Here is a 27,853-nt window from a genome sequence, read left to right on the forward strand (position 1 = left end):
TAGGCTCTTACAGAGTCAGTAGGAGGTTTCTGCTGGGGTCTGGATTGGAACTACATAGTCAGATCATCCCTGTATGACTGGACTCTAAAACAGACCAAAGGGGCCCAAAGAGTCTACATGTCTAATATTTAGACATGTTCAGCTTTGTGGATTCTCGGTTACTGCTGTTGATAGCAGCGACTGTACTACTCACCAAAGGTCAAGGCGAAGAAGACAGTAAGTAAAAAACTTTCTCGCTAACTTTCTGTACGAGAAATAGAGAAATTGTCTGTTTAAGCAGTTTCCCCTATGCACAGGGGGGGAAATGTAAACCTTGCACTTCAGAGCAAAGAGGGATGCAAAGCTGGACTGCTCTGCAAAGAAAAAGTCTTGAGTGGGATTGCAACACTTAATGCCTTTGCATGAGTTGGATGGGTTTGGGGGGGGATTTTGCATGCTTTTCTAGTTAGGAAACTGCGTTTGCAAGATCAGGTTAGGGAGATGGGGAGAAATGTGGTGTTTTTTAAAAAAAAGGATTGTGTGTCTTAAAATGGGATGAGGCGTGCTGGCAAGAATTTCTCAACCTTTACAGAGCCTTTGGAATTGTGTGTGGGGGGGGGGGGGTGAGGTCAGAAGGGGCTTGAATATGCGGCTTAAAAAGTGGGAGTGGACAAATGAAGTATTTGTTGATGTCCGTTCTTCCCCCACTGAAGCAGCTCGGTGGTGGCAAACATCCCCTTCCACCAGCAAAGTTAACCAGCTGCAGAAGGGAACTGGGCGTGTTCATTATGTTCTGTGCAGACAAGTTGTATCAGTTAGAAGCTGTGAGGTTCCTTGCCAAGATGGGGAGGGGGGGCGGGAGCAGCACAATCAGCCTCTAGGAGGGGTTGTCATGGGAGGGAGGCTAAGGCAGGCAGGGGAGGGGGGAAGCCAGTGATGGAAAAGCCATGGTGTGCCTTGGCAAGCGAAGGGAGCGGGGAGCGAGCCCGGGGGGCTGGGGTTTTCTGATCTGCAAAAGCCATCAGGAAAGAATTAGAAAAGTCTCAGATGATTCATAAGGAAAATGTTTTAGAAGCGGAGGAGTCTAGACATCACTTCACAGACAAAACCTCCTGGATGCTAAGGAACTGGATTCATGTTTCTGCAGTGAAGTTTCATGGGGGGGGGTCCCCATGGCGACCTCTGGTGGCCACCACCTGGCCTTGCTCCTGCAAAGCCCTCTCTGGACTGCATCACCGCCCCTGGGGCCCATTGGGAGCCCTGGGACTGGACAGCGCTCACCAAAGGGGCCATATTTCCGGGGTCAGCTGTGGAATAGGTTTGCTGAGCAAACTTTCCCCCATCCCCATGCTAGGAGTAACATCCCTAATTAGATCCTGCTGCAGGCATGTATCTAGCCTTGGCCTGCCACCTACAGGCAGAGTGACTGACTGCACCCCCACTGCATACCCCGCGGGTGTCAACACAGCAGTTTCCTGTTGCAAAACCGCTGGCTCCCAGGGACTCCGCCAGCCATAGCTTTTTTTTTTTAATTTAAGCTAGACATGAGAAGTTGGGGACGACAGAGTAGAAACATCTGGCCTCTCCACCGTGATCCCGCCCTACGGGATTTCACACGCGAGGAAGGTTGATCCCGTTTGTCTCCCCGCGGTGGGGGAACGACGCCGAGATTTTACCAAACCTGAAACCGGCGTGGAAGCAATTCCATGCTAAGAAAAACAGCTGGCCCGCTTTTCTTCCCCATCACGGGCTTCTCTTTATTGAGGCCACCTCCTGCTTTACTGGGTCTGATCCATCGCCGCCACCTCCCAGACCGTGCCTGCCTGAATGTGTCATCTCCTGAATCTAATTACAACCTGGCTCGCCTGGCCTCGTATCCCACCCTGGTCTCATTCGCCTTCCCACCCAAACCATTTTCACTTGATCCCATTTCCCAAGCAACAGACAGAATAGATTTCACTCCCCCGCCTTGCCCCTCCACAGAACGGCTTGTCTCTGGACCCCTGCCTCCCTTCTCCCCCCTCCACTCCTAGTCCAGCCCTCTTCCCTTTAGGAGACTTTCATTTGGCTTGGCCTCGGCTCCAGCAAGCTGAGGTTATAGTTGGATGTAACAATTGGCCGCGGGTTTTGTTTAAATTCCAGAGACACTGGAAATAGTTATTGTGGTGTTGGCATGTTTCCTATGTCATGGAGCTGTGCTGATGAGAAGCAGATGAGTGTATAAAGGGTTCCAGGAGAAGAGGGGGGGCAGGAAAGGCCTACGCTGGGGGAACTGGACAGGAAAGAAAAACGCCTTTGGATAAAAAAGGAACTGAGTCTAATCAGCCTCTTTGTCCCTGGATTGGGGGTTCCTCGCCTGCAGCTTCTGGGCTAGGGCCTGATTCAGTTCTTTCGCTCCTGACGCGCCCCCCCTCCCGTTTCTCGTTGTCTCTCTAGTTCCATCTGGAAGCTGCATACATAACGGACTAACATACAGCGAAGGAGAAGTGTGGAAACCTGTACCCTGCGAGCTCTGCGTGTGCGACAACGGGAACATCCTGTGCGATGAGCTGACCTGCGACGATGTCTCAGACTGCCCCAATGCCAAGATCGCACCCGGAGAATGCTGTCCTACCTGCCCTGGCGCCGATGGTACTGACTGACACTCGTGTGCATGCTCTGTCTGTCTAGCCTGATCTAAGGTGCGAAGCACCAGGATATGCTGGCACCAGATACAATCAGCTCCTCCTACACATGCAGAGACAGGGAGGGGGTTGGAGACCAGGACATCAGCAGAGCCTAGCGTGGAGACCTGCTAGCTTCACCATCATCCCTGGTGACGCTAGAGCCCCTAGCTATGGCGTCACAGATAAGGCATAGCAAGCCTGTTCCTGGCCTTTGAGCTTCTAGGGCGTTTCTTTCTAAAGAGACATTTCAAACGGGACTGATTATTTCTTGGCGGAGGTGCCCAGGGGACCAGCATAAACTGTGGTGGACACAATTATGACCTCTCCTTAGCGTGCATCACGGTCAGGGAGACAGTGAGTGAGACATGCAGGTCTTTTGCAGATAGAACATTTGTGCATCTTTCTGCCAGCCATGCTACTTAAGCAGGTGTTACTCAAGCAACAGGGGTGCATTTTGCTGTCATTTATACCAGGGCAGGGTGCAGCGTGGGGGTGGCTTTTAGAGAAGCACACGACTTGACCCTTTTAAATGATCCCTTGTCCTTCTCTCCGCAGCCTCTCCAAAAGGCACTGGAATAGAGGTAATGACACTCCGTAGCCTTCCTCCACAAACCTTTTCCCTGTTGTTTTCTGAAGGGTCTTTTCTCTCCACGCTAATTCTCTAAACACCTCTCTTTCTTCTCCCCACCAGGGCCCCAAAGGAGAACGCGGCCCCAAAGGAGACAGGGTAGGTCTCTCCAGCCATGCTTTGGCCATTGGTCGCTGGAGTTTGGTCAGGAAATGGGGATGAGGGAGGGGGAAAGATTTCCATGGCCGTGTTAAAGAAAACTTTTGAACTGTGGACAATGGCGACCGAGTCCAGTTATCCTGCCTTGTCTCATGCCCGGATGACGCTACCGCAGTACTAACCTCTGGGTTCTCTCCTCTTCTTTTGCAGGGACCCCCAGGCCAACCTGGTAGAGATGGCATTCCCGGACAGCCTGGTCTTCCTGGCCCCCCAGGCCCCCCAGGACCTCCAGGCCTTGGCGGAGTGAGTTGGGTTCCAATCATTCACTCAGTTCTTCCCCAGCACGGGATGAATGCAGCACAGTATTTTCACACCGGCTTTCCCTTCTTTCTTTCTCCCGCAGAACTTCGCACCTCAACTGTCTTACGGCTATGACGAGAAATCCGTTGGTGGTGGCCTGTCCATGCCCGGCCCTATGGTGAGCGTCCAGCGTCTCCCTCGAGGGGCTAGGGCAGGGGCCGACCTGAGGGCCAGGACTGAGACAGGAGAAGATGTTAGGGAGAAAGGATGGGAGGGAGTGGAGTCGGAGTTACGTAGCAGGAGAGACAGGAGCTAGCTTGGCCTAGCTTGGCTTTAGAACGCACAAGGCCGAGGGGAGGGGGCAGCAGATCTCTTCCTGGGGGCAGGCACAGGACCACCCGCTGCTTGGGGCTGGTGTTTTCCTGGCCAGTGCTACGCAGGATCGGCAAAGGATACTTGAATTTGCCTTAATCCTAGGCCAGCTTGAGACCTGGGGCCTGCTCTCTTCCCCAAGTAGAACATCTTGGCAGGTGGCTCCGTGGATTGGGACCTCCGGGGGTCACCAGGGACTCCGCCCACGAGGGGAGGGGTGGGAAAAGATCAGCAAGAGGCGGCATGGTCTGTGCCAGGGAGAGTCAACCCCGAGCCAGGCGGCTGTGGGTGGCGAGGGAAGAGAGAGGCCTGCTGGAAAAGAGGAAGTCACCGAAAACCGAGATGGAGGGGAGGCCGGGCCTGGGCAACATGGCGGCTGCTCCAGCTCATCTCCACACCTGACTTATTCTTTTCTCTCTCTTCATTTCCAGGGCCCAGCTGGTCCCCGCGGTCTCCCCGGCCCTCCTGGTTCTCCTGTAAGTACCTCACATCTTCCCTGTCGAGAAAACATGGCCCATTTGAGCCCTCAGCCAGCGTCTTGTAACTGCCCCCTTTGGGAACGAGCTACCCCCAGTGCCCTTTCAGGCTCCTCAGCTCCCAGAGACCTTCTCAGCGAAGGGACGGGAAGTTGCCTGTAGGGTGACCAGACAGCAAGTGTGAAAAATCAGGGCGGGGAGTGGGGAGTAGTAGGAGCTTATAGAAGAAAAAGACCCAAAAATCGAGACTGTCCCTATAAAATCGGGACATTTGGTCACCCTAGTTGCCTGGGGCGGGGGAGGAGTGTGGGCTTGGCTCCCTCCTGGTGGTTGGCGATAGACACCTCGCACCGCGATAGACACAGATGCTCCGTGCGAGGCAGCCGTTGCCAGCAGCGGAGGGAAATCGGACTGATGCGTGAGCAGCTGGGCGCGGGTATGTTCATTTTCTAACCCGTCCTCTCCTCCGACTCTTCTAGGGTCCTCAAGGTTTCCAAGGTCCTCCCGGTGAGCCTGGAGAGGCTGGGGCTTCTGTAAGTCATGGTCAATCGTCTTCTCGCTCTTCATTTTCATAACGGGATGGGCTGCACGCTGAACCTCCCGGCCCCAGCCTGGGACTAGTCCTTGCACCTCCCCTCTTCTGCCACTTGGGGGCAGCTGGTGCAAAGCCTGGCCTACCTTTGCGGAAAAGACTTCATCGGGGAATGGGATTTCTCTAGCCAAGCCGAGAACCCGTCCCAGGCCTGTGGGGTGAATGGCTAGTGGAGGGGTGGCAATGGGAAAGTCTTGCCCGGTCTCCGAATATTAACGCATGTTTCTTCTGCCTCTTCTAGGGTCCTATGGGTCCCCGTGGTCCACCTGGTCCACCTGGCAAGAACGGAGATGATGTAAGTGTCCTTCAAAATCAAAGTCCCTCTAGAGAAGATCCCCCACCCCGCCCCCAAATGCAGGGGATAGCCTTGCTTGCTAGCCAGATAGTGATGGGTGTGCTAAGCCTGTCGGGTACATGGCCTGCCTTGCACGAGCATGGTGAGCCTTTGGCTTCCATGATGCCATGAAACACCGAGAGACAAGAAAATGGCACCTCTCCCCAGACAGGGTTTTGCGAAGAGTTGGGTCCCTTTCCCGGTGCATTTAGCATCTGATTAGTTGTCACTGCAAACGAGCTGGGCGGGCTACTGACCTGACTCCATCTCTTCTTCCTTCTCCAAGGGCGAAGCTGGAAAGCCTGGACGTCCTGGTGAACGTGGTGCTCCCGGCCCCCAGGTGAGACGTCCCTTCTGTCTGGTTCCCCCCTTGGCATTCGGGTTAAGGTGGGTTTTTACCTTTGACCAGCATCACCATTGTGACACGGCTGGAAAAGCACTGGCTGGGCAAACCTGCCTGAAACCTCTTGGTCTCATTGTCTGGTTTCGCTTACTTCACATGGCTGCCATTCACTGGGGAAGACGGTTGGCTCTAGCAAGCTGGTCCTGGCTAAAGCTGATCACTGTCAATGGCTAGGAGTCATGATCACAGCAAGAGATGCTCATGACCAGGGATGCTCCAATTATCCAACCTTGCCTGGGGCGCTGGGTTCCCCTCGGCGGTAACTGGCTTGATGTGGGGCGGCCTTGGTGTCCTTGTCTCTAAATCGTTGTCTTTTCCTCTCCCCAGGGTGCCCGTGGTCTGCCCGGAACTGCTGGCCTGCCAGGCATGAAGGGTCACAGAGTAAGCTGATTCTCTAGTTCTTTGCACTTGGAAAAGGAAAAGGAAAGATGGACCCCTACAACCCCAAAGACAGAACCATAGAATATCAGGGTTGGAAGGGACCTCAGGAGGTCATCTCGTCCAACCCCCTGCTCAAAGCAGGACTAATCCCCAGACAGATTTTTGCCCCAGATCCCTAAATGGCCCCCTCAAGGATTGAACTCACAACCCTGGGTTTAGCAGGCCAATGCTTGGCCCCGGCAGAAACATAAGCAGTAGCTGAGCTCGCACCACAGTGCCCTCAGCTGGCCTTGTTGCAAGGCAATCCTGCGAGTTCCTTTCTACCAGGAATGGTCTGATGGAGCCCCTTGTCCTCGCCACCATTTGGAGGAATTCCCCCCTTCTCATGCCACTCAGCTGGCAAACAGATGGGGCCTTACCCTTCCACCCCACCCCACCATGCACATTGTGAGGGACCATTGCAAAGCCAGATGATTTTCAATCATGCCTCCGCCTGGGAGGACAGTGTCTTCTCCTGACCCTCATCACTGGACACTTGTGTTTCTGTTTCCCCTTCCCTCTAGGGTTTCAGCGGTCTTGATGGTGCTAAGGGTGATACCGGTCCAGCTGGCCCCAAGGTAAGGTCCCTCTGCCACGAGGCACGTTGGCCCTCTCTGTTCCCTTGAAAAGTTTCCTTGTCCCCTTTGGGAACCAGTTGTTGACCCCAGCTTTGTCTTCCTTCTAGGGTGAGCCTGGTAGCCCTGGTGAGAACGGAGCTCCCGGACAAATAGTGAGTAGCTCGTCATGCTTTCCTGTTGCCCATTGATAGCAGGAGTCTGGACTAGGAGGTGGTGAGGGGGGCAGGCGTTGAGCTTATGAGAGCAGCAGGGACCTGCAAGAAGAGGGGTCATGGGGAGGGTCGAGCTGGCTCTCCGGAGCGCTTGGTTTTCCAAGGGACTAGAGAACAAAGTGGGGTAGATTTACCAGCATGAAGCCCCACAGGGGGTGGGGAGCAGGGCAGGGCTGGGAGATCTGGGGGAGAGGGCAGGGTGCAGATGATGACGGTGGCATCTGTAGATGAACTCACATCTCTCTTCCTTTTTAGGGGCCCCGTGGTCTTCCCGGCGAGAGAGGCCGCCCTGGTCCATCTGGCCCCGCTGTGAGTATCGGTGCTGCACTGCTGGGCTGCGGGCACCTTGAAGCATCCTCCCCGGTGGCACCTCTCTGGGCCATGCCGGCTGGGATAGCTCCAATGTGCAGCATGCTCCTCTCATGGGTTCTGGGTCTTGGGCCAGCCTGTCTGTAACCAGTGCGTCTCTCCTCTCTTCCCGGCAGGGTGCTCGTGGTAACGACGGTGCTCCCGGTGGTGCTGGCCCCCCAGTGAGTATTTTCACCTCGCGCTGCCCTGAGATGAGATGGTTCAGCCGCGGGGCCCTGGCCGTTGGGTGGTGCGGCCACACGGACACTGGCCACAACGACCTCCATGTCGCTCCCCTCCTGGAGCTTTGCTGGCTTGAGCCCCACAGGTGGCAACAGCACAACCCCGCTCAGGAACTGGCCAGTGCCCGGATGGGAAGGTTTCCTCCCTCCGGCCTCTGTTCCCACCCACGTCAAAGCACAGCCCAGATCTCTGGCCAAGGCCAAGATGGCTGCAGTGATGAGAACCTGCCAGCCCCAGAGGTTCCTTGCTATCACTCTCTAACCTGCTTCCTTCTCACCTAGGGTCCAACTGGCCCAGCTGGCCCCCCTGGCTTCCCTGGCGCTGTCGGTGCTAAGGTAAGGACACGAGCCCCTCTTCGCCGGGGGGCACCTCCCCATCGCTGCGGTGGGAGCTTGCCCCGCAGCCGGCTTGGGTGGAAGCTGATCCCAGCCTTCAACTAGAGGTTTCATCATAGTTCAAATATACTGTCCAGATGGCCTGGCCCCATAACCCTCGCCAAACCGTGGGTCAGGAGCCTTGCGGGTCCATCTCTGCCTTATGCCGACCCTACCCTCTGCTAAGCTGATACCAGCACGATTGTTGCATCCAGTCATCCCCAAAGGCCTTGCAGCTGCCCCCTGAGCAAACATGGCAAGCCCCAGTCAGTCCCCCACCCCCCGAGTGAGTTGGAGGGATGGAGCACCAGGCCTCGGTGCAGCAAGACATTCAGTTCCAGTCAGAGCCTGGTCAGGCCTGAGGGCAAATGGCTTCCGCGGAGCGTGGGGGTGTGTGGGGGTCTCCGAGCAGTCACTGTGCTCACCGGTCTTTCTCTCCTCTCTTGTCCTCTAGGGTGAAACTGGTCCCCAAGGCGGTCGTGGTGGTGAAGGCCCACAGGGCGCCCGTGGTGAGCCCGGTGCCCCCGGCCCCGCTGGCGCTGCCGGCCCTGCTGTGAGTGGAACTGCACGATCCCCTCCCGCCTCTTGCCCGTTGCCCTGTCATCTCCGGTGATAACCCTCCCTCTCTTCTTCTCTCTCCTAGGGCAACCCTGGTAGCGATGGTCAACCTGGTGCCAAAGGTGCAACTGTAAGTAGCCATCTCCCCCCTCCTTCCGTCCTCTGTAGCGGGTCGGCTCTCAGGAGCCAGGTTTTCCCAGCTGCCTCACCATCTCTTCTGCCTCCCGTAGGGTTCTCCTGGCATCGCTGGCGCTCCCGGCTTCCCCGGTGCTCGTGGCCCCTCCGGACCCCAGGGTCCCAGCGGTGCTCCTGGTCCCAAGGGTAACAGCGTAAGTGTCCTTCCTCCTTCCCCGTCTCCGCTGAATTAGACTGGCCTTCTTCACCATCCAGGGCTAGGCAGGGATGCGCCAGGCCTTGTGAAGTGATCTCTGCCCCTGGCACCCCAGCGCCCAGTGCACCCCCTCCCTCGGCTCCTTCTCTGAGCCTTCACCTCTGCAGCTCTGCATCTACCAGCACCTCCCTCCTTATCAGCCACCTGTCTCTGCTGGAGATGTCTCTGCTCCACCCTCTGCCCTGGGACGGGGATCCTCTGACCTGGGTTACAGCCAGCACAGTTCCCCTCCCCCTCCAGAATATCGAAGGTCCCTGTCCCTTCGTGGGGCTGGGCCTTTTGTGTCTGTCATTCCCTCTGGCGCCGAAAAGGGGTTGAGGGTGCAACATAGATGGCAGGCAGCATTAAGCCCTTGTTCATGCAGGGAGACGTCTGATATGAATCCGTTTCTCTTTCCTTCTACCTTCAGGGCGAACCTGGTGCTCAAGGCAACAAGGGAGATGCTGGTGCCAAGGGAGAACCTGTAAGTACCAGCCCCGCTGGGGCCTGCTAGAAGCTTTGCCCACAGTCTGGTTTGCTAGCCACAGGGAGACACTCACCGCTTTGACTTGCTTGTGCTTTCTAGGGTCCTGCTGGTGTCCAAGGCCCCCCTGGTCCATCTGGTGAAGAAGGCAAGAGAGGATCCCGTGGTGAGCCCGGCCCTGCTGGTCTGCCCGGCCCTGCTGGCGAACGTGTAAGTAACAGCTGTGTTTCCCTGGAGATCATGCCCATTGGCATGGTGCTGGGTCCTCCGGTCAGACCCGGAGCTCCGTCTCTCGGACACAGAGGGCTCCCGACCTACCTTCTCAGTGATCCAAGCACCTCCCGCATCTTGGGATGGGAAATTCAGATCTGGACCCAGAACCAAATCCAGATCCCATAAGGGGCCTGACCTGAAATCCCAGCCCGGCACACGCCCAGGTTCTGGGAGGAGGTCAGACCCAGATCAGCTGAACATGCAATCCAGCCCCATCACCATCCCAAACCCAACCAACTCTGGAGTCGCCGCCCCCCTCAAATTTTCACCCCCAAAGTTGGCAGCTAGGGCCTGTTGCTCCCCACTGCAATCCCAGGAGGGGACGGGAATTGGGATGGGGGGTTCTGTGAAGCTCCCTTTCCGTTCCCATCTTCTCCCTGTTTCACTTGCTGGCTGAGTGGGCATTTACCTCACCGGTTTCTCTTGTGTCCCATTGCAGGGTGCTCCTGGAAGCCGTGGTTTCCCTGGCTCTGATGGCATTTCTGGTCCTAAGGTAGGTGCTAGTCTCCCGCCGTTTGCTCCCTCCTAATGTGAGAGAGACAGAAGAGGCTCAGATGTCCATCACACTGAAATACACAAGGGGCTCGGAGGCAGCTCCCACCAGGGCCTCCTTTGCAAGGGGCTTGGGAGCAGCTAACGCCTGTGGAAGAGGGAGTTAGTGGGACTTTCTGGGAGTGGTGCATTCTGCCCTGTGGGATCTGGTCGATTACCCAGCCACTCCCTGGCCCCATCCCCTTTCTTTACACCCCACGTTCTGGATTTGGGGGTGGGAATTGGCTCGTCTCCACATGGTACATACACTAGGATGGCCCTTTCACTAGGGTTATTCACCCCATGGCATAGCCCAGTGATTTCTTTGTGGCCAGCCCTGGCAAAGCCCTTTCAGTGCCCATCCAGTGCCCACTCGGCTCCGTTTAGTCACCCTCCTCTGTCAAGTGACACGGTGGGTCCCTGCTGGCTCGTCATGCCGTGCCAGCAAGAAGAAGCCATACGGGTCTCTACTGCAGCGTGTAACCTCTCTCCTGCTCCCCTCCCCACCCTAGGGTCCCGCTGGCGAACGTGGTTCCCCTGGCCCTGCTGGTCCCAAAGGATCCCCTGGTGAATCTGGACGTCCTGGCGAGCCTGGTCTGCCTGGCGCCAAGGTAAGAAGGTGGAGGAGCCGGGCAATGGTTCTGAGCGGGATGGAGGGGCTGCCCGAGAAGTCCCACCGAACTTTGCTGCTATTTCTGCCAAGCGCCATCTCAAGGTGAACTCTCTGCCCACATCCTTGCCCCGGCCTCTTCTGGCGCCAGCGCTCTGTGGGTGCAGCCAGCTTCGAGCAACTGGGCGTTTTAGGCCATCCCACATCCACCCCCTGCAGCGACCCATCGGCTGCGCTGACCGCCCTCGCCCACCACATCCTACCCTGCTCTGACCCCTCGCGCACAGCGAAGGAGGCCGGACGCCCGATGGCTTAACCCAGCTCTTCTTCCTTTTCAGGGTCTGACTGGAAGCCCAGGTAGCCCAGGTCCCGATGGCAAGACCGGCCCCACTGTAAGTCGTGATTTATCAAGGCCCTTCCTCCTCCTCCTCTCCCTTTGCTCGCAATGGCCTCCTCTGAACCCGTGCCTTTGCTTCGTCCACGCTAGGGTCCCGCTGGTCAAGATGGTCGCCCCGGACCCGCAGGCCCACCCGGTGCCAGAGGTCAGGCTGGTGTCATGGGTTTCCCTGGACCTAAAGGTGCTGCTGTGAGTATCAACGTGCTCCCTTCCTGTACCGTCGCCTCGGGGTGAGTCGCCCAGCCCAGTGATAGGGACGTGACAAAATGGCCGCCTTCAGGACTTCCTGTCACCCTGGCTGCCGCCCGGGAGTGGTTGCGTACAGAGCACAATGGATAAGTGGCCACTTTGGGTACCGTTTTGTAAAGAAGGGCCTTATGTGAGGGGAGGCACTCTGGGAACCTCTCCCTCAGGGGTTAGCTGCCGGCAGAGACAGGCGGCCCAGAAGACATCCCACCATGGGGCGGGGAGATGACCAGGCCCTGAGGAAAGACAAAGCTGGGGCGGTCATGGGAGGCAGCCTAGAGCGTCAATAGAACTGCCACAGGGTCAGCCCCGCCTGCTTCCTGTCATGGCGCCTTTCGTGTCCTCCTGTGGCTGCATCCTAGGGCCATACGAGAGCTAATTGTCCCCGATAGCCCCTCGCTGCTTGTTCCCGGGGCGTACCGCGTTCCTTCACTGAAGCCATTTTGTTCCCTTTCTCAGGGCGAGCCCGGCAAACCCGGTGAAAGAGGCATTCCCGGACCCGCTGGCGCTGTTGTACGTATTTTTCTTGGTACTGATGGCCTCTAACAATCTGTCTCTCGCAGCCAGGGCTGGGTCCAGCCTGGCGTTTGCCAGCCCGAGGCCTCTTTTCTTCAAGATGAGAAAGAGAGAATTTACCGTGACAGTAAAACGGATCTATATAGTATAGGGCTTTCCACAGCAGAGCAGACCGGGGTCCGTCTAGCCAATATCTGGGCTCTGGCCTACCACCACAGGATTCAGTGGAAGATATAAAACCTTCTGCATTGGGATGACATGCCTATAGTGGCTGGTTCTTCCTAAGCCACAGAATTGCTTATTCCCTGGACTTCTGGGGGAGGGTTTATATCCCTTATGCCCTTTTCGCCTTGTTACTAATACCTTGTGGCAATGAGTTCCACAGGTTAACTACGTAACCCGTGAAGCCAACCTTTGAAGCCCCCTGAGATTTTCTGCTTCTGAACCTTGTAGGCTCACCACACCTTCCCTGAGCTCTTTCTAACCTCTTCCTCCTCTCCCCACAGGGTGCTCCTGGCAAAGATGGTGAAGCTGGTGCCCAGGGATCTCCTGGCGCAGCTGTGAGTATGAATCCTTTGTCGCCCCTGCCCTCTGCGCTGGCTTGTTGGGGAGCGTGCTGCTCCGAACCCCGCTGGATTCTTCCTGACTTTCTCCCCTCCTCTTTCAGGGTCCCGCTGGAGAGAGAGGTGAACAAGGACCTTCAGGTGCTCCTGGATTCCAGGTGAGGAGTGTTCAATTAAAGGCCCCATCACAGCGGGGGAATCCCTCCTGATCAATCATATTTTGTTCCATTTTTTGCACACCCCCCCTTCCCCCAGGAAATCTCAACTCTTGGGTTTTTTCCTTCCCCTCCCAGGGTCTGCCCGGTCCCGCTGGTCCAGCTGGTGAATCTGGCAAGCCTGGTGAGCAGGTAAGTGCCAAGAAACCATGGCGGTGGGTGGGATTTACAGAAAGAAGGAGGAGAGCTCCGCTTAGTGCCAGAAGCCAAGGAGAGGTGTCTCCATGACAGATCCTGCCCCCTGACTCCCAGTCCCTCGCTTGCCTGCCCCTCATCAGTGCCTTTCATGGCCGTTCTCACTTCCTTAGGGCTCCCACCCCCAGCTGGAGATGTTCCTCCAACACTGGACGTACGTCCAGAGTGATGAAACGTATCAGATTCCCCCTTAGCCAATGAATGGGGAGAGCTGCCTCCAGACAGGGCCTTGGCCGCTGTCAGGCTTTCCCCCCCCCCCGCCCCAAAACTCATCTCAGAGGCCACAGCAACCATGAAACTCCTTCATTCCAGGCCTCCAACCTCTTCCCCGAAAGCCTTTTGGGTGGACATGGGCCCAGGCCGTGGATCTGAGCACCTGTAAACTGGGTCTGGTGAGGGGTGGCATTGAACTCTGGATCCAGATCTCAGTTTGACCACTTGGGATTCTCTCTGTATTCAGCCCAGATATCCAGGCCGGGGGCCCAAGACCAGCCTTTCGGCTAAGAGCAAATGTAATTTCAATGTAACAACTGACGCATCCTCTGTTGGGTGAGACCCGGCCCTGGCTTTGCTTGGGAGGAGACTCGGTGCTCTGGCACCATAGAGCGCTCCTGTCTCTAACCGGTACGAGCCATGCAAAATTCCAGCGGTGGAAAGACAGAGGCAGAGGCAGAGTCTGGCCCTCATGAGGATGGAGCTTGGTGATTAGTGATGGAGGGGTTGGAGCAGATGTCCCCCTTCCCGGCCACTCACTGCTCCACCCCAGCCAGTTCAGGAGCAACATCTGGGCTTCTCCAGCATGTAGCATGCCCCTTTCCAAGCCCTCAGCTCTAATTCTGCCTTCTCTGTCTCTCCCGTGACAGGGTGCCCCCGGAGACGTCGGTGCCCCCGGTCCATCTGGTGCAAGAGTAAGTTGCGACCCGTTTTCTCTGCTATCGGCAATCTCTCACCCTTCTGTCTCTCTCGCCGGCTGCCCCTCGGGATGGCGCAGTAACCCGTTTCGGTTCTCTCTCCTCCCTCCTCTAGGGTGAGAGAGGTTTCCCCGGAGAGCGTGGTGTCCAAGGTGCGCCCGGTCCACAGGGCCCACGTGGTGGTAACGGTGCTCCTGGTAACGATGGTGCTAAGGTATGTACCTATCTCCCTCCTCCTCCTCCTCCATGATGGGTGAAGGAGGCTCAGCTAGAAATGGGAGGGGAAACCAGGGGAAAATCAGTGCCTCTGACATGTCCAGGGGAAGCAGGCTCTGGAATAGGATTGGCAATGGGATATAATCCTCCTGCTTTGGAGGGGGCTGAGGCTTGGTGTCCAGCCAGCCAGCAGCTGCCTCGAACCAGATGCAAAGCAGGAAGGGGGGACTCCATTTTCCCCCATCGACTTAGACCCAGTCCTGCAACTACTGCAGGATTCTCCTCTCTCTGCCCAAAGCGCAGAAGGCCCTGTTTGGCCTGGGCAGCACTCATGGCCCAGCCTTGCATGGCTCCAGAGGCAGCCTGCCCTGGCACCGGAGAATGGGGGACGGGTCGCGGGTCTCTGGAAGGCGGGTGGCTTTTGCTGTGATGAGGCCGTAGCTCCGTTTCTAACCCCGACTCTCTTTTTCCCCCCTCGCTCTGCCTTGTGGGGCTTTAGGGTGATGCTGGCGCTCCTGGCGCTCCCGGAAACCAAGGTCCTCCCGGTCTGCAGGGAATGCCCGGCGAACGTGGTGCTGCTGGTCTGCCTGGTGCCAGGGGTGACAGAGTACGTACGAGCCCCCCGAAGGCCTACCAGCAAAGTGACCCTCAGTCTTCACCATGGAGACCATGCCTCAGATCTCCCTGCTCACGCTCAGCTTGTTACGCCTCTTTTCCCCCCTCCACTCTTCCCGGCTTCTCTCTTCTCCACCTCTCCCCAGCTCTCTCTGTGCCCCCTCCTTCCTTGCCTTTCTGTCCCCTTTTCCCTTCCATCTCGCCCCGCTCCGCTCTTCTTTCATCTCTCTGCTCCAGCTCCAGCTCCGGCCCCCACCTCCTCTGCCTCTCCTCTCTGCTCTTGGAGAATCTAGGCCAGGTGCCTGGGCCACTTTAAGATCTAGATGTCCTCGTCCGACAGTCGCTTTAGGCCAAAGCCAGCCCCCCGCCCAAACCAAGGAACTCCCGGGCCTTGCTGTGTGTGTCTCTCCAGGAGTCCAGCGAAGTGCCCTGGTTCTTGCCCAGTGCGCTGCTGGGGTCTCTGCTCCACGAGGCCCAGTTATGCCCTTGGAAGAGGTCTTCTCCACCAGCTTGAATGGCTTGGACATGACCAGCACCGCGCTGTCTTTTTCCATTGGCCGAGCTGACTGGCTAATGGTCTGGATGCTTGGTGTGAACGGCTTCCAGTGCAGGGCAGATAAACACCCCCCACACCCCCACACCAGAGCTGGCACAAGCCCCCACCCCGCTCCGTGCTCCGTAACCAGAAGGTAACCTTGCTTTGCCTTCTCTCCCCAGGGTGATGCAGGTCCCAAGGGTACTGATGGATCTCCCGGCAAAGATGGCCCAAGAGGTCTGACTGGCCCCATTGGTCCTCCTGGCCCAGCTGGTGCTCCTGGTGACAAGGTAAGGATCGCCCCACCCCCTTTCCCTGTCCCCTTGGAAGGAGCAGGGCAGTGACTCTCCGAGCCTCTCGGGCACCTGAGCTGGTGCCATGGGGCCCTGGCATTGGTGCAAAGGCCAGTCCCATTTGTGCCCAGCAGCTCTCGACCCGGCTTCTGTTTCCTGGGAGACAGAGAGGAAGGCCCCAGCTGATCATTCGATGCAGAGGTGCCTCTGGATCCTCCCAGTGAGAGCATGGGGCTTCATCAGCTTCCCCCGGGAATGCTTCCTACGGACCCGGCCTGCCCAATCAGGGCAGTGCCCAGGAGGGTCCTGCATCCCTGTCCCCCATTTCCAGAGAGGAGGCAACTTCTTGCTCTCCCCACATCTCACGAGCGACCCCCGAGCTAGCCAGCCTCGCCCCAGAGGCACCTCCGAAGAGCCCTGGTCTGCCAGGCCCCAGCCTTGACCTCCTCCCTCTTCTCTCCTTGCGCAGGGTGAATCTGGTCCCTCCGGCCCCGCTGGTCCCACTGGTGCTCGTGGTGCTCCTGTAAGTACCATTCCTCCCTGATTGGCTTCAGAGGCAAAGATCGACCCCTCCCTCTCCTCGCTGACCCCGTCTCTCTCGTTTCCTTCTCTTCCAGGGAGATCGTGGTGAGCCCGGCCCACCTGGTCCCGCTGGATTCGCTGGTCCCCCTGTAAGTATGATGGTTAAGAGGTGGCCCTCTCTGGCCCCAGTGGCTCCTCCCCTCACCCAGACCTCCCTTGGGAGGGTGGTATTCAGTGGGGTGGGCTGCGGGGGTAATCCCATGCAGCCCAGGGCTATGGGGCAGAAGCAATCCTACCTACCATTGCAATACTGGGAGCGCTGTTCCTGCGTACGGAAATGGGACTCATCCCTGGCCGGTGGACTCACCGAGTTGTCCTACACCAGGCCTCCGAGAGGGAACAAGACCAGTCCTACGGCCTGTGATCCTCTGGCTCCCATGTGAGCTCGCCGGGGCTTTCCCCATCGAGACAGCCTAGTCACATCAGCCCATGTTTGTTCAGTGAAGGACCGTTTCCCCATCACCCTCCGCCCCCATCTCCGCGAGCTCCCCGCACGGACGCTGCCCCTCACCCTCCGCTCTGCTCTCCTCCACAGGGTGCTGACGGCCAGCCTGGTGCTAAAGGTGAAACTGGCGATGCTGGTGCTAAGGGCGATGCTGGTCCCGCAGGCCCTGCTGGCCCCACTGGCGCTCCTGGCCCCGCTGTAAGTGACTCTCCACTGCCCCGATCCCTCCCCGTTCGGCCAGTGTTCCGTTCCCGCCTCTGACCTCCTGCTCCTTCCTCTCCCGCAGGGTGCTGTTGGTGCTCCCGGACCCAAAGGTGCTCGCGGTAGTGCTGGACCCCCTGTGAGTATTTCCTCCACCTTTGTGCTCAACCTCTGGGCTGCCAGGGATGGGAGCCACCTTGCAAAATGTCCCTCTCTTAGCAACAGTGGAAATGCCCGAGTTCCTGGCAGGTTACGGACTAGCTGGGACTAACAAACAGCTGATGATTCCTTCATGGAATCTCTCTCTGTTTTGCATGGAGCAGTTTTCACTCCCCTTCTGATTCGGCTTCTCCCACCAAAATTGGTTGAAGGTTGATTCCCCCCACCCGCAGCAGGTGAGAATCCACCTTTCCAGCATGGCCTTTGCCCTGGGCCTGCTTTCCACCCCCCCCCATCCCTGGGAAGGAGGCAGGTTGGGAAAGGGGGTTGCTTTCTGAGTTTGTCGCAAAATGCCAAAAAAACCCCAAAACACCCCACCCTCCTCCTGTCCCTCTGGGAGTTGGAGCAGCTTCTTCCCTGGGTCAAGAAATATTTTGCTTCCCTCTGGCTAGAGCATTGAAACCAGACCCTAGGTGCAATGGAAGGCATGCCCCTCCCGCGTGGATCAGATTATTTGAACATGGCCGTCTTTGTGCAGCTCCGAGAGCGTGTCCCCGCCATACACCTGCCTGAGTGTCCTGTGCGTTCATGGACCTCTGCATGGAGGGAAACTGCTCCCTGAACTAGCAACCCTTTAGCCATGAACGCTATATGTCTGGGGCCTTAAAATTCCACCCGAGCTTCAGAGAACGTCTCTTTGTCCGGAGCTGGCTGGGTTTCGCCCTGAGGGGCAAGACTGACCTGGCAGATCAGGCATCTTGACCTTCCACCTTGCCAAGATGACTCTCACTCTCAGCCTTAGCTGCAGGCCTCTCTCAGCCCATGGGCATGGCAGCGTTTTGGGCAGTGCTCGTAGTACAGATCCGTGGCTAACGGAGCCGTGGGACTTAACGCCTTCTCTCCCCACCTTGTGCAGGGTGCTACTGGTTTCCCTGGTGCTGCTGGAAGAGTTGGTCCCCCTGGCCCCTCTGTGAGTATCTCCTTTTTGATCCCCTTGCTGGTAGCGTTGGGGGAGGGCCGACGGCACTGGGCACCGAGCCCTGCTGGCAGGGGTGGGGATGGGGAGGCTGGTGGGGGGATCTGCCACGGGACTGGCAGCCTCCAGCCGCTGGGGAGGATGGGTGATGGTTGGAATCAAGAGCGGGCAGCCTGGAAGCCAAATGGGGAGGAGATGGGACCCGTGAGGAGCGGTGGAGCTGGCAGGAGGAATGCCAAGGCCCTGCCGCTGAGCTTCCACGGTAGCCTGATATCACTTGCAGCCCAGCAGTGGCTCTGTCTGCCCCATGGTGGCACTGGAGCATGGAGCCAGGCCTTCTCCCCGCTCCGCTTGAGGGGCCGGACCGTCGGAAATTAGCGCCCCTTGGAGAGGGCTTGCCTCTCGAAGTCTTGGGCTTCCCGGCCTGACCTCACCTCTCTGCTCTCTCCCAGGGAAACATCGGTGTCCCTGGCCCACCAGGCCCCAGCGGAAAGGAAGGTGGCAAGGGACCCCGTGGTGAGACTGGCCCCGCTGGCCGCACTGGCGAACCTGGCCCCGCTGGCCCACCCGGACCTTCTGGTGAGAAGGGCTCCCCTGGTGCCGATGGTGCCCCAGTAAGTACCCGTTCACTCCTACCTCAGGCCCCTTGGCAGGTGTCGTCGGAGCGTGTGCCCCAGAGCAAGATGGGTGGGTTTGTAACCAGGATCTCTCTCTCCCCTCCAGGGTGCACCTGGTACTCCAGGCCCACAGGGTATTTCTGGACAGCGTGGTGTCGTCGGCCTTCCCGGACAGAGAGGCGAGAGAGGTTTCCCTGGTCTCCCTGGTCCATCTGTGAGTAGGAAGTCGAACTCTTACGCCCTCAAGCCGGACCTCAAAGGAGGCTTGTGGCTTCAACCCGTTGCCCTCGCCCAAAAAGGATCCAAGCAGGAGCGGATCTTACGGCCCAGCCGCTGAGGCTCAGACTTTCTCCTGGCATTGGCAGGGCAGGGTAGGGGTGGGAGAGACAGGAGCTGGGCACACGTCGCTGCTGGCGTGGTTGGGAGCTCTCCATGCAAGGAGTGGAGTCCGTGACTCTTCCCCCTTGTCCAGGGAGCTGTTCTGGCCAGGAGATGAGAGAGGAGGAATAGCGGGGGAGGAACCTGTGATCTTATCATTATTATAGAAGAGGATGGTGGAGCCAATCCTCCCAGGCTGAGGGTTCCCCACCCCTGGATCTGACCTTCTTGCTTGGTCCCCAACTCTCTCTGAGCCTGGAGCCAGAGCTCCAGCCCCAAACTCGGAGGCCCTAGGGCGTGGGATCCAGTTTGGGACAGGGTGTCTTCATGTGGGGGTGGTGGGAGGGGATTCAACCCCTCTCCCGTCACGAGCAGGTTCTTCGATCTCAGCCACACCTCTCCCTCTTCTCTAACCCGGGCTGGTCTCTCTCTCGCTCCTCCCCAGGGCGAACCTGGCAAACAAGGTCCATCTGGCTCCCCCGGCGAACGTGGTCCTCCTGGCCCAGCAGGACCTCCTGGCTTGGCCGGACCCCCTGGTGAAGCTGGACGTGAGGTGAGCTGCCACCATGCTTGGCTTGTTAGGACTCTCCTTTGCCCAAACACCGACAAGGCCAAGAAACGCTAAAAGCCAGTGTGGATTAGTGTCCTAGCTGCTCCAGAACCCACCACCATCACCAGGAGCAGCACCAAAGACAAGGAGAGAAAACCCTTTCCATGCCCCTGGGCCAACACTCAGAATGCTCTGCTCCATTGAAGGGTAGGACAGACCTTGCCCCCGGTCTCCTGCAGGGACTGGTGCCAGTGAGCAACGGCACGATGCCCGGAGCGCAGTGCCCAAGAGATGGGAGAACAGCCAGGGTCCCAGGACGGGATGGGTTCCAAAGGAGCTGAGTATGGGAGGGATCAGGGAATGGGCCAGTTCCAGAGAGAAACGGAAGCCCCGTGGGTCCCTTTCTCTTTTGATCTCTAGACCTCACCCATCTCTTCCTGCTCTCCCAGGCCTCAGCGCAGCCAGTCCCCTGGTTAATTCGTCACTCATTGGTTATCTCCTACCCAAGGCCCCTCTGTCTTGCTCATGCCTAATGCTGGGTCTCTCTGCTTGTCCTCAGGGCTCTCCCGGTTCTGAAGGTGCTCCTGGTCGTGATGGAGCTGCTGGTCCCAAGGTGAGTTCGACCCCGAAGGGTCATGGCCAGAGGCTTTTACTGGGGGTTGAACTTCAGGCAAATGTTAACTGGGTGCTTTGCTTCCCTCTCTCCTCGTCTTCTCTGGAAATAGGGTGACCGTGGTGAGACTGGCCCAGCTGGTCCTCCTGGTGCTCCCGGTGCCCCTGGTGCTCCCGGCCCTGTTGGTCCCGCTGGCAAGAATGGAGATCGTGGTGAGACTGTAAGTGACGCTTCTTTACATTCACCCAAATATAAAACCCACTCCCTGCCCAGAGCTGGGAACAGACCCCAGGAGTCCTGCTCCCAGTTCCCTGCCCCAACCCCCAGCCAATGCTCATCCCCGGAGCTGGGAACAGACCCCAGGAGTCCTGCTCCCAGTTCCCTGCCCCAACCCCCAGCCAATGCTCATCCCCTGCACTGGGAACAGACCCCAGGAGTCCTGCTCCCAGTTCCCTGCCCCAACCCCCAGCCAATGCTCATCCCCTGCACTGGGAACAGACCCCAGGAGTCCTGCTCCCAGTTCCCTGCCCCAACCCCCAGCCAATGCTCATCCCCAGAGCTGGGAACAGACCCCAGGAGTCCTGCTCCCAGTTCCCTGCCCCAACCCCCAGCCAATGCTCATCCCCGGAGCTGGGAACAGACCCCAGGAGTCCTGCTCCCAGTTCCCTGCCCCACCCCCCCGCCAATGCTCATCCCCGGAGCTGGGAACAGACCCCAGGAGTCCTGCTCCCAGTCCCCTGCACCAACCCCCAGCCAACGCTCATCTTCTGCACTGGGAACAGACCCCAGGAGTCCTGCTCCCAGTCCCCTGCCTCAACCCCCAGCCAATGCTCATCCCCAGAGCTGGGAATAGACCCCAGGAGTCCTGCTCCCAGTCCCCTGCCCTAACCCCCAGCCAATGCTCATCCCCGGAGCTGGGAACAGACCCCAGGAGTCCTGCTCCCAGTTCCCTGCCCCAACCCCCAGCCAATGCTCATCCCCGGAGCTGGGAACAGACCCCAGGAGTCCTGCTCCCAGTCCCCTGCCCCAACCCCCAGCCAACGCTCATCTTCTGCACTGGGAACAGACCCCAGGAGTCCTGCTCCCAGTCCCCTGCCCCAACCCCCAGCCAATGCTCATCCCCAGAGCTGGGAACAGACCCCAGGAGTCCTGCTCCCAGTTCCCTGCCCCAACCCCCAGCCAATGCTCATCCCCAGAGCTGGGAACAGACCCCAGGAGTCCTGCTCCCAGTCCCCTGCCCTAACCCCCAGCCAATGCTCATCCCCAGAGCTGGGAACAGACCCCAGGAGTCCTGCTCCCAGTCCCCTGCCCCAACCCCCAGCCAATGCTCATCCCCTGAGCTGGGAACAGACCCCAGGAGTCCTGCTCCCAGTCTCCTGCCCCAACCCCCAGCCAATGCTCATCCCCTGCACTGGGAACAGACCCCAGGAGTCCTGCTCCCAGTTCCCTGCCCCAACCCCCAGCCAATGCTCATCCCCAGAGCTGGGAACAGACCCCAGGAGTCCTGCTCCCAGTCCCCTGCCCTAACCCCCAGCCAATGCTCATCCCCAGAGCTGGGAACAGACCCCAGGAGTCCTGCTCCCAGTCCCCTGCCCCAACCCCCAGCCAATTCTCATCCCCAGAGCTGGGAACAGACCCCAGGAGTCCTGCTCCCAGTCCCCTGCCCCAACCCCCAGCCAATGCTCATCCCCAGAGCTGGGAACAGACCCCAGGAACAGAATTGGGGAGATATGAAATAATCAGCCCAGTTCTCAAGACAGGATCAAGCAGAGCAGCTGCCTGCTCTAATCACTGGACACTTCTCCTTTTCAGAGTCAGGCCTTGGACCCAGGAGTCCTGATTCCCAGCTCTCCTCTCAGAGCTGAAAACGATACCCAGGAGTCCTGACTCCCAGTCTGCCCTGCTCTAACCAGTAGGACGCACTCCCCACAACAGTGCAGAGAAACGAACACAAGGGTACGCTAATGAACCCAGTGAATGTCCTAATCTTTTCCTCTCTCTCTCTCTTTTCTTTCCTAGGGCCCTGCTGGTCCCGCTGGCCCCGCTGGCCCTGCTGGTGCTCGTGGTCCTTCTGTAAGTTATGGGTTCAGATTCCACTTTTTATTGCTATGAAAAAGCAACTGCTTTGGCAGCAACATTGCTGAGCAACGGGCAGGGAGGTGTCCTTCCCAGCCACTCAGCGAGGTGACTCTGCTTCCTCTTCCAGGGCCCACAAGGTCCCCGCGGTGACAAAGGTGAAACTGGTGAACACGGTGACAGAGGCTTGAAGGGTCACAGAGGATTCTCTGGTCTCCAGGGCCCACCTGGTCCTCCCGTGAGTATGGCTGCCTCCCGCTCCCCTGATAGAGCCGGCTCCAGGAGATAAGCCCATAGCAGGTCTCTGGAGAGAAGAGTATGGACCCTCTTCCTCACTGCCCCAGGGAATCATGGGAGAATCCCAGTGAAGGCCATCACCTGATGAGGAGATGGGCAAGCCTTGGCCTGCCCCAGTTTCAGGCTGCCCTTAGACCTTCGGCTCATGACTGGCCTCGCACACGCAGCGGCTGGGAAGGGCAGGCGTCCAGCTGGCTGCTTTTGCCTCAGCCCCTTGATCTTAGGCCACAGGCCAACAGCTGCCCCCTAGAACCTCCAAAGCTGCCCTGTTGTTTGCCCTCTCTCATGAGCTTCAGCCGCTGGAGCAGCCTAGCTGATCGGAGCCCAGTGGGAGTTTCTCATAGACGCGTCGGTTTTATTAGCACCTCTGCACTGGCCTCACGGGCCTCCAGTGTTGTTGCAGAGCTGATGTTTGCTTTCCTGTTCGGGGCAGGGTTCTCCTGGTGAACAAGGTCCTTCTGGAGCTTCCGGTCCCGCTGGTCCAAGAGTAAGTACCGCCCCAGTGAAGCCAACAGCCGCTTTCATGAGCCCATCCGGCGCAGACACCGGATGCCTTGGGAAATTCTGGGCTGGGGGCAGAGGGCTCATGAATGAAATAATCAGCACCGTTTTCAAGCTGGCATCCAACACAACAGGTGGCATCACCTTTTAAAGATCAGATTCTGCCAGATCCCCGAGCTGGGGTGGCACGGATATCGGCCAGAGGCAGAATATGGACCGTAGTGTAGCCAGTAGCTTAAAAAACCATCCGTGTAGCCTCTGAGCATGCAGCAGAGACTCTTGTAAGCACTGGTCTTCTATCAAGGAGACACGGAACCCAGGATAGATGCCTGCTGCTTTCTACTGACCCTTTACTCTTCCACCTTAGCAGGGAGGTGCCTTAATAAGAGAGGCCCTGCGCAGTGTGGGTCAGCCTTAAAAAATCCTTTCCCAGGCAGAGGTGGTGCTGGGAAGGGAACAAAAATGATCCAGGGGATAAGGAGACTCCTAAAATCGAAGTCCTCCTGCAGGTATCACAGCGCCCATAAGGAGATGTCATTGTAAGGTTTCTCAGCATTCCCTGTGTGCCAAGGGCTTCCCAGACAGTTGGCGAGGACAGGGCCTGGTTCTGTTCTCAGCTGGACCTGGGCAAACCCAGAGTATTCCAGTGGCTTTAGTGGATCTGAGTGCATCTCCAGTGGAGCTTGGTCCTTGGCCCTGTGGTCACTGGTGCTCTGTTAATTCGTGAGACAGATAAGAATAGAGGGAGGTAAGCTAGGTGAGAGAGCTGGGTGGATGGAACAGACAAGAGGGGTGGAAGGATGGGCAATGGGATGGGTCTTGATTGAAAGGATGGGAGTTGGCATGTTCTCCCTTGGTCTGTCTTTCAAGATGGACACACCTTCACCCCACTTTCCTCTCTCCAAAACCCACCGATCTCATTTTGTGTTTGCCTTTTCCACACAGGGTCCCCCTGGCTCTGCTGGTTCCCCTGGCAAAGATGGTCTGAATGGTCTCCCTGGCCCCATTGGCCCACCAGGTCCACGTGGTCGCACTGGTGATGTCGGTCCCGCTGTACGTATCCCTCTCTGGGGCTTGGGTGGTTGGGATCTGCTGGCCGCTGGGTGAAAGGGCTTCCTGCCTTCAACTTGCTCTGCTCTCCTCCTCCAACAGGGTCCCCCCGGACCTCCTGGACCCCCAGGTCCCCCAGGCGCACCCAGCGGCGGTTTCGACTTCAGCTTCCTGCCCCAGCCTCCTCAGGAGAAGGCCCACACCGACAGCCGCTACTACCGGGCTGACGACGCCAACGTGATGCGTGACCGCGACCTGGAGGTGGACACCACCCTCAAGAGCCTGAGCCTGCAGATCGAGAACATCCGCAGCCCCGAGGGCACCAGGAAGAACCCAGCCCGCACCTGCCGCGACCTGAAGATGTGCCACAATGACTGGAAGAGCGGTGAGCTTCCCGGCCTCATCCTGGGCGCATCCTCACTGAGCTCCTTCTCTCTTAGCAGCCTGTCTTGCTCCTCTTGTCCTGCCCTGCCTTTAGCCACCCTCACTAACTCACACGCCTCCTCCATTCCTACTGAATTCCTTCCTTCCTTCTTTTCTTCCTCCATCACTTTCTTTCTTTCTTTCACCCATTCACTCGTCCTTCTCCTCTCCCCACCAGGCGAGTACTGGATTGACCCCAACCAAGGCTGCAACCTGGATGCCATCAAGGTCTACTGTAACATGGAGACTGGCGAGACTTGCGTCTACCCAACCCAGGCTAACACTGCCCAGAAGAGCTGGTACGTCAGCAAGAACCCCAAGGAGAAGAAGCACGTCTGGTTCGGCGAGACAATGAGCGATGGCTTCCAGGTCAGCTTAGGGGACTGGCGAGGCGGGACGGGCGGGAAGCGAAAGGGCTGGATCTGGAGACTCGGAATGGGGAAAAGGACCTGAGGACTAACATTGCTTTCCTGCCGGGGGTCTCTCTCTCTCTCCTCTGCAGTTCGAATATGGTGGCGAGGGATCCAACCCAGCTGACGTTGCCATCCAACTGACCTTCCTGCGTCTGATGTCCACTGAGGCTTCCCAGAACATCACCTACCACTGCAAGAACAGCGTGGCTTACATGGACCAGGAGACTGGCAACCTGAAGAAGGCTCTGCTCCTCCAGGGCTCCAACGAGATCGAGATCAGAGCAGAGGGCAACAGCCGCTTCACCTATGGAGTCACCGAGGATGGATGCACAGTGAGTGTCCCACTGCCTTTGGCTCTGCCAGCACGGGTGGTAGCGGGAGCTGGTGCACCCACACCTCCCCAGGCCCTTGTGATGAGAGGGCGGAGAGGGTGAGGGCGGAGAGGGAGAGCGTCAGAATCAGTCTCTCCAGCCCTGGACATGACTGGCAGAGTTCTCTGCAACCTGCGTAAGTCCCTGGGGCTGGTACAGGCTCGTATATGGTGGCTCAGGAAGGTGACTTGCCCTTGTGAGTCAGTGTCAGAGCCAGCAACAGAACCCAGGAGTCCTGATTCCCAGGGTCCCCTGCACCCCCTGAGAGCTGGGAAGAGAACTCAGGAGTCATAGAATCATAGATTATTAGGATTGGAAGGAACCTCAGGAGATCATCTAGTCCAACCCCCTGCTCAAAGCAGGACCAATCCCCAAATCCCTAAATGGCCCCCTCAAGGATTGAACTCACAACCCTGGGTTTAGCAGGCCAATGCTCAAACCACTGAGCTATCCCTCCCCCAGGATTCCCAGGCCCCGCCTACTCTAATCACTAGCCACCCATTGTGCAACGCGGTCTCCAATGCTCAGGCAGCGTTTCCTTGCAGCCAGCTTTGCTGCCTGGAGGAGCGGCTCTATCAGCGACCCTAACGTTCTCCTTTTCCCCGTCCCTTCCCCACAGAGTCACACCGGCACCTGGGGCAAGACAGTCATCGAATACAAGACAACGAAAACCTCTCGCCTGCCCGTCATTGACGTGGCCCCCATGGACGTTGGCGCGCCAGATCAGGAATTCGGAATTGACATCGGACCCGTCTGCTTCTTGTAAACCGGAGCTAAAACCCCCCCCGGAAAGAAAATCAAAAACAGCCAAAAAGGAGACAATTTCACATGGACTTGAATTCGTGTTTTTTTCTATCCATCATCTCTAAAACTATTTTGTTTCCATTAAAAAAAAAAAGCATTAAACCAAAAAAATAAAAATAAATGACTTTTCAAAAAAATTAAGGAAGTGGGTCCACTTGCTTGACATGGTTCTATTTTATTTTTTTTTTTAATCCCTGAAGACAGATTGGGGTTGGTTTGGTTATATTTTTTTTAAAGTAATATCTTGGGACCACTACTTGCACAATCGAAACAAAAATACCATCCAAAATCGACCCTACCAAAACACCCAAATCACAACAACCTGCTCTGAAAATTCTGCAGCAACAAGAGCGATGCTAAGCTAGTCCAAATGGTTTAGAACCTGCTCCCCTGCTCCTACTCCTCTCCCGCCAATGCAAAAATCTCTTTTTATAACCTGGAGTTGGAAAAAAATTCCAAAATTAACCTACAGCCGACCTCTCCCTGCTGGTGTCTTTACTATATATATATTTTTTATACCACTGAAAGGAAGGCACTTAAAATCGTGTGTAATGTACCGTTTTTTTTCCCCTTTCATTTGTTCAGTTGGCAAAAGAAATAAATATGAGAAAAACGTCAAATCCAGGTGTCGTAATTGTTTGCCTAAGCAAAACCCAGTCGTGTGGAAAACAGCCAAGATCTGGCATTTGGTGTGTTGACTTTTAAGCAGAAAGCGGTTTTTGCAGGCCAGCTGGGAGATAAAATCCGCTTAGAGAAAAATCAAACGTTTTGTCGGTGAACAATGAGGGGGAAAAATGATTAATAATAATACCCAAAGCAGAGAAAATGTAATGTTCAAACTGTATATTATTGTTGTATGGAAGGTTACCTCTCAACTGTGTTTTCCGAGTAGTTTTAAGTTGCTTTGGGGTGTTGTTTTTTTAACTGACACCAGGTTGTGGAGAAGGGGGCTCGGCTTTCAGGTTTCAATCAAAGGTGCTAACTTTGTCTTTTCTTTCTTTTTTTTTTTTTTCTTCGTTCGCTGTGTTAATGTTTTTTCAGTTCTAGGTCCCTTTTCGGTTTGTTGGTGGTTTAAAACTGCACAGTCCGACACACGGCGAGGCTGCGATAGGGACCGATTGGTGCTATAGAGATAGGACTGTTGTTTTCAGGAAAGAAACTCAGTTCTTTTGCTGCCCAGGGTCAACTTGTGAATTTTCTGAAGGTGCTATTTAAAAACAAACAAAAAAAAAACCCTAAAAACAAGGACAGGAAACTAATGCAAACTAGATCCAAGTAGCCTTGGAAGGGAACGAAGGTGTGTGCAATCCTATCTTTCCAGTTAAGCAGGTGGATTCCATTTCTGCTTCCCCTCCTCCGTTCATTCTCTTTTCCCATCCCTCCATTCCCCTCCTTTATCCTGCTGCTTCTTCTCTTCCATGCACACTCCTGTCCCCTCTCGCTCTCCCGCCATCCTCCGCCGCTGCTGCTGCTTTCTCTCTCTCTTTCCCTTTCCTCGTCCCGTCCTCCTCTTCTGTGCTTCTCTCCACGGGTTTCAAAGCAACCCTGCAGCAAAGCCCCATTCCTAGCCAGAAGCAGATGTTCTAGGGAGGGAGAGCAACCGAGGATTCTGTACCTATTTTGTATATGTATAATAATTTGAGATGTTTTTAATTATTTTGACTGCTGAAATAAAGCATGTGAAATGATCCAAACAAACCTGTGGTGCTCTGGACTCTTCTCTCGCGCATGGCGCATCGGCAGACAGGTCCTGGGGGGCGGGGTGGGGGGGGAGCTGATGGGCAGCGCCCCATAGGCAGGGCCAACGGGAACGAGGAAGATGAGCCCTGTCCCCAGCTGTGTCTG

At 57.0% G+C, this 27,853-nt stretch overlaps 1 protein-coding gene across 1 annotated transcript; it reads left to right on the forward strand.

Annotated features, from left to right (window-relative positions):
- COL1A1 (collagen type I alpha 1 chain) lies at positions 1-27,706 on the forward strand. Its single transcript, XM_039516751.1, has 51 exons — positions 1-216; positions 2,416-2,610; positions 3,201-3,226; positions 3,337-3,372; positions 3,583-3,675; positions 3,776-3,850; positions 4,476-4,520; positions 5,000-5,053; positions 5,354-5,407; positions 5,733-5,786; positions 6,177-6,230; positions 6,794-6,847; positions 6,955-6,999; positions 7,315-7,368; positions 7,545-7,589; positions 7,932-7,985; positions 8,479-8,577; positions 8,668-8,712; positions 8,813-8,911; positions 9,383-9,436; positions 9,539-9,646; positions 10,149-10,202; positions 10,753-10,851; positions 11,189-11,242; positions 11,338-11,436; positions 11,953-12,006; positions 12,516-12,569; positions 12,677-12,730; positions 12,866-12,919; positions 13,846-13,890; positions 14,009-14,107; positions 14,609-14,716; positions 15,442-15,549; positions 16,022-16,075; positions 16,170-16,223; positions 16,670-16,777; positions 16,866-16,919; positions 17,856-17,909; positions 18,368-18,529; positions 18,639-18,746; positions 19,356-19,463; positions 20,020-20,073; positions 20,186-20,293; positions 22,093-22,146; positions 22,280-22,387; positions 22,880-22,933; positions 23,893-24,000; positions 24,100-24,382; positions 24,599-24,789; positions 24,923-25,165; positions 25,824-27,706. Exons 1-51 carry the CDS (start codon positions 135-137, stop codon positions 25,968-25,970), a joined length of 4,359 nt encoding a protein of 1,452 aa, XP_039372685.1. The 5' UTR covers positions 1-134; the 3' UTR covers positions 25,971-27,706.
- The last annotated feature ends 147 nt before the right edge of the window (positions 27,707-27,853 follow it).

The sequence above is a fragment of the Mauremys reevesii genome, linkage group 27, assembly GCF_016161935.1.
Source record: "Mauremys reevesii isolate NIE-2019 linkage group 27, ASM1616193v1, whole genome shotgun sequence".
Lineage (NCBI taxonomy): Eukaryota > Metazoa > Chordata > Testudines > Geoemydidae > Mauremys > Mauremys reevesii.